We start from the raw sequence: 5,669 nt of genomic DNA on the forward strand, positions 1-5,669 counted from the left end.
GCGTTCACCTTCCTGAAGCACTTCCGCACATCCTCCTCAGACACAGTGTGCGCACTGACGTCATCCGCGGTGCGCGATGTCCACATGTGTAAATGCCCGGTCCTAGGAGGTTAACGATGCATGATGTTCTCCTACTGTAATGTCCTTTCTTACTACTGCTCTGATCTTCTTAACCAAATTCTCTTTGTCAATGCACTGCTCAGGTGAAGATTTGAATTTTCTTCTTGTTTGTTAATACTAATTAGCTATTTTTCAATAAATGTCTTTTCAATAAAAACACGAGGCACAATCAATACAAAGTCAACAGAGTGCATTCTAGCCACATTTAGACTAAAGAAATGGAAAGACAATGACAATGAGAACAGTGTTTTGCCAAACCAATCACGTGGCTGCAATAGCATGAGTGCACACTGAGAACAGTTTTCTTTAAGTTGAACATTTAAAGTTTTTGGTATTGAACAGAAACTCCATTTTATTTTATTTTTCAGACTGAGTGGCTGTTTCCTCTCAGAGAGAAGCTGTGAAGATCTGTCCTCAGTTCTCAGTTCCCAGTCCTCTAGTCTGAGAGAGCTGGACCTGAGTAACAACGACCTAAAAGATTCAGGAGTGAAGCTTCTGTCTACTGCACTGCAGAGTCCACACTGGAAACTTAACACTCTGAGGTCAGATCAAAGGATATTTTTTTTTCATCAAATGATGTAACTAACCAATTAAAACATATTAAATGTGAGTTTTTTCCATTTATTTTTGTGTCATAGGTTTTTTTTTTTTCATTATTTCTAAATCACAGTAGATTGCGACATTTATAATGTGTTTAAAATAAGGAATTAGCTATTCTAGCAACTCGTCATTGCCCCATCAATACACATTAAATTCAGGTTTGTGTGTGTGTTCTTTGTTTTTAGACTAAGTGGCTGTTTCCTCTCAGAGAGAAGCTGTAAAGCTCTGTTCTTTTCATAACAGTACAATTAATCTTGTGATCAAATGCGGTCTATTTTTTGTCCTCTAATATGCACATTAAAGACAAAATATAATTCTGCTTTCTTTCCCGTGATCAGTATTGAAAAAATTGAAATCATCATTTCATCTTACTAAGAGCAACTATATTTATCCCATATTAGGTCCTTATCATTGGCTCCCTGTTGAAACAAGAATTAAAATCCAAATTCTTCCGCTATACAAAGTCCTGCTTATTCAGGTTCAATGATATGTTAAAGACCTCATGAGACCGTATTCTCCAAGCAGAGCACTTTACTCTGGTGCCTTTGGTCACCAGTATACCCTCACCCAGATCAGCAATGATATAGAAAAAGAGATCAAAACTGGAAGCAAAAGAAATCAGAACTAGAAGCAACAACACTAGAGAATTTTTTTTCAACCTAGTCTAATATTTTCAAACTGTTGCAATGCCTCCTGTTTAATCTGTAAATCTCTGAGACCTTCTGTACTGAAATGTAATTAAAATGGTAGAAAAACTGATGCAATAGTTTTGCTTCCAACCCAGCTGTGATAGTTCCATGTGGTAGGTTAAAAATAATCATTATGTGCACAACCAGCTGAAGCAACACTAAAACGGATGATGTGACATCATTTTCAGTGCTCACTGCCATGCAACGAGGTAAGCAGTGAGCATTAAACAGCCTTACTTGTGATTCGTTAGAGTATTTAAAAATAGACTTAGGGTAGAATAGAATAGAATAGAATAGAATAGAATTCAACTTTATTGTCATTGCACATGCACAGGTATAGGGCAACGAAATGCAGTTTGCATCCATCCAGAAGTGCTTTAGTGATATAGATATATTACAATATATATTAGCAATAATATAGATATGTAAGGTTAGGGTTTCATTTTTGATAAAGCATATAGGTAGGGGTGGATCAGGTGACCCTGAATCCATCCTGAGTCGCGCTTCCACAGGTCTGGACTACTGGGGGAGTTCCCATGAAGTACTGAACATTTCTTCTCCACTCTTCTGCAACTTGAGCACATTAACATTTATCTCTGCTCTCTTGTAGATTGTATTTTGCTGTTTATGTTTTTTTTTTCTCTTCAATTTTCCCTCATCCTGGTTCTGTTGGCAGTATCTTCACATTAAAATGGATATCTTCCTTCCATCTGTAGTCAAATACCGTGTAATAAACCACGGCAGACCAGATGACATTTCTATGCTTTTTTAGCATCTTTATTGTACACTTTTGACACGGTTGCTGGTATACATTCAAATGACTGCAGCTGTCCTGCTGCCAGCTGTAACAAAAACCATCAACAGCTAGCAGAGCACAGATTTTAAGCCGGAAAGACATGCTTGTAGGTGCCATGCAGTTGAGTCAATCTCAACTGCAGCAGCATTTCAGCCCACGCTCCACCAAACCTGCAGCTCTTCCCACCTCCGCCTCTTTTGCTATGTAGCTGCAATTTTGGCCACCACTCGGGGCAGGCTCCGCCTTTGGCTGGCCCGGACCTGGTTCAATTGAATGGATAGAGTGAGTGAGGGTCATTGTATCTGAAAAAAGAAGAACAAAGGCAAAATTTGACTGAAGCATTTTCAGGTCAATTGTTTTGTGTGTCTGCAGTCTGTCAGGCTGTCTGATCACAGAGGAGGGCTGTACTTCTCTGGCCTCAGCTCTGAGCTCCAACCCCTCCCATCTGAGAGAGCTGGACCTGAGCTACAATCATCCAGGCGCCTCAGGAATGAAGCTGCTGTCGGCTCAACTGAAGGATCCATGCTGGAGACTGGACACTCTCAGGTATGGAGAGAATGTCGGATAGAGGAAGAAGAGCTGGAAACATTTGCAGAAACATTAATGATAACTGACTTTTGCTTACCATTTATTCACCACTTGGACAGATCTCTGTTAGAGATGGCACGATACCACTTTTTAATGTCCGATACCGATATCATAAATTTGGATATTTGCCGATACCGATATGAATCCGATATAGTGTGTTTTTTAATCCATAAAACTGTTTTTTTAATATCTTGCTGCTTTTTGTATAAGTTCATACTCAAGTAAAAAAACAAAACAAAACACTAAATCTACTCTGTTATACCTGTATGTAAAAAATACACTGCACCCAAAATATTTCATAGTTCAGCAATACTGATCAATCTAATAAACTTAAACCTACTCCATCCTTCCTATTCTGGTATTTTAAAGAGTAAGCAACCTAACTAATAGGGCTCTAAAACTCCCAGCAAAGGAAAAAAAAATAGGGAACCACCCCCCACCCTCCTCCCCATGATGCTTAATCGACGTAATCAACTTTAATTTGATGCAGTGTGAAAAAAAATGCACAGAAATAAATTATTTTCCAAGAATAATTAAATAGGTTCAACATCTTTCTTCAACAGAACTGCAGACTGCACAGATGGTATCTTCCCAAAGGAAAAAGTACTATAGCTTACTAGGGTATATTAGACTTAACAGTTACTATATACAGTAATGGACTTCTATACATTTTACAGCAGATTAAAACTTTGGGTGTGAGATTCAGATAATTATTTATTAAAAGCTAGACATTTTAAATGAGAATAAGAAAGAAAAGTATGTCTTTGTGCCCCCCTTTCCCTGTTAATGCCTTATCGGCCCCCCTGGCTAAACTTTGTTAGACCCCGCCCCTGCACAGTTACCAGCCGTCAGCTGCGTAGAAAAAGATCCTGGTGTACAAAGTAATATTAACTAAATTCTAACAACAGCTTATCAAATTTAAACGTTCTGCCGTTGTTCAGCCGCTGGTTTCCTCTTTGTGCCGCGAAGTGGGCGATAAACAAACAAGAGAGAAAAGCCGATCAGCTGATCATTGATCAGTTTCATGATTGAAGTAGCAACAGGAGAGGGAGGGGGAGAGAGAGAGAGAGAGAGGCAGTCGCTCCATATATCGGTTGTTAAGCTTAAGGCTGGAATGCTTTACTAACATTCAGAGATGAACTTACACACTTGCTTTACTTCTCTCTGGGATCACTTCCTCGGAGATGAAATGTTGGTTTGGTAGCGAGGCGCCAAATACACACAGCCGCTCTATCACGTGATGCACACTGCTGCGACGTGCTACGGTTGTGAGCCGAGTATCGCCATGTCGCAAGTTTTGTGAGATGTTTTTTTGATATTTAATGGATCGGATTACATTTTTTTATTTTTCTCCGATACCTGATCCAGTAATTTAGGTCGGTATCGGACCGATACCGATACGTAATATCGGATCGGTCCATCTGTAATCTCTGTATGTTCAATGGTGCAGCGATTTTTAAGGGAAATTTTCATCCTCCCTTTTGACCAGATTAAGATCACATCTCTGTACAGAGACAGGTCTGCATACATTTATCCTAACTTACTGCAGACACTAAAAGCAGGGATAACTTTTAGCATAGCTTTATCAAAAGATGAAAAATAAATAATTATTAAAGCTTAATAATCAGAAAGTTTTTAGAACCTGTGATACAACAACCAAATAGAAATGCTTGATGAGCTTTGGCAGGTCTGTAGAACAGACGGTAAATTTATCATGTTTGAACTAAGTGAGTGAGATGAAGAGTGATGGTGTAGATGGACTACATACACTGACTGTCATACAGCCTGACTGTGAATTTCTCTGTTAAATTTTTTTATGAAAGGGTGAGGATTTAAAAATGAATCCTGAAGACAGGTATATATGTAGAGGTGGAGGAAGTGACAAAAAAGGACCCTTTAGAGGCCAAAAGACAAAACTTAAAAATCAAGAAATCAAAGCAGACATAGGAAGCATGAAAAACAATAAGGGCTCCTTGAAGTCTCCAAATACTAAAGCTTATAGAAATGTAATATGCATTTAAGCTTGACATTAATTAGATAAGTGATGGACAGAATTTAACTTTGGTAAATAAAAATAAAACAAGCCTGAACAGCAAGGAAGAAATCATATACTTTAGGTCATCTTTCAAGCAGGAAACAAAAAGAAAACCAAATGTATTTCATTTTATGGACTCCATTTTCTTTCTTTCCTCCATCACGCCAGTGCCAAAACACTCATCACCTACATGCCTGAACAGCTTTTGCCCTTTTGCACACAGAAAATATGGCAGTCTCCTGATGCGTCTTATCATCTTTTTGCTGATCATATTCAGCTATAATAGTCATTTAAGCCTTCTGAAGTTCATAAGCTCTCTGCTCCAATTGAGTGTTTAACCAACATTAAACAATGGTTGAACAACAATTGCTTACAGCTAAACCCAGACAAAACAGAATCTTTGATTGTTGCACCAGACCAATGCCTGATATTAAACAGCAAATCGGTGATTTAGGTTCCTCACAGAAGCGTAACCTTAGAAATCTAGGTGTTACTTTTGATGAAGCTTTTTGTTTGGGGGGAATTTAAATCAGCTGGTAGTAAGTAAGATAGTAAGCTTTTTTTCACTTGAGGAATGTTTCAAAACTTAGATCCATCATGTCAACAAGTGAACTTGAGATGATAATCCATCCTTATGTCTCTACAAGACTCAATTACTGTAACAGCCTGTTTACTTTTCTAAACAAGAAAGGGCTAGCTCGTCTACAGCCGTTGTAGAGTGAGCGAGGCTACTGACCCGATCGATTAAGGGAGCTTATATGACTCCTGTTTTAAAGTCGCTTCATTGGCTACCAATCAGATTTAGGTTCCTTTTTAGTTTTAACCTTTAGAGTACAGGGAC

At 38.5% G+C, this 5,669-nt stretch overlaps 1 protein-coding gene across 1 annotated transcript in view; it reads left to right on the forward strand.

The window, feature by feature from the left end:
* The window catches only part of LOC102310549 (NACHT, LRR and PYD domains-containing protein 12-like), a gene marked incomplete at its 5' end in the record, with an annotated part of 14,614 nt that extends 11,678 nt beyond the window's left edge, over positions 1-2,936 (forward strand). The window contains one exon of the mRNA XM_014330628.2: positions 2,578-2,936. Within this exon, the coding sequence (XP_014186114.2) occupies positions 2,578-2,773 (196 nt within the window). The remainder of the gene's footprint in view (positions 1-2,577) is intronic.
* Between the last annotated feature and the right edge of the window lie 2,733 nt (positions 2,937-5,669).

The sequence above is a fragment of the Haplochromis burtoni genome, unplaced genomic scaffold (genome assembly GCF_018398535.1).
Source record: "Haplochromis burtoni strain Fernald_Lab_line unplaced genomic scaffold, NCSU_Asbu1 Contig_932, whole genome shotgun sequence".
NCBI classification, from domain to species: Eukaryota; Metazoa; Chordata; class Actinopteri; order Cichliformes; family Cichlidae; genus Haplochromis; species Haplochromis burtoni.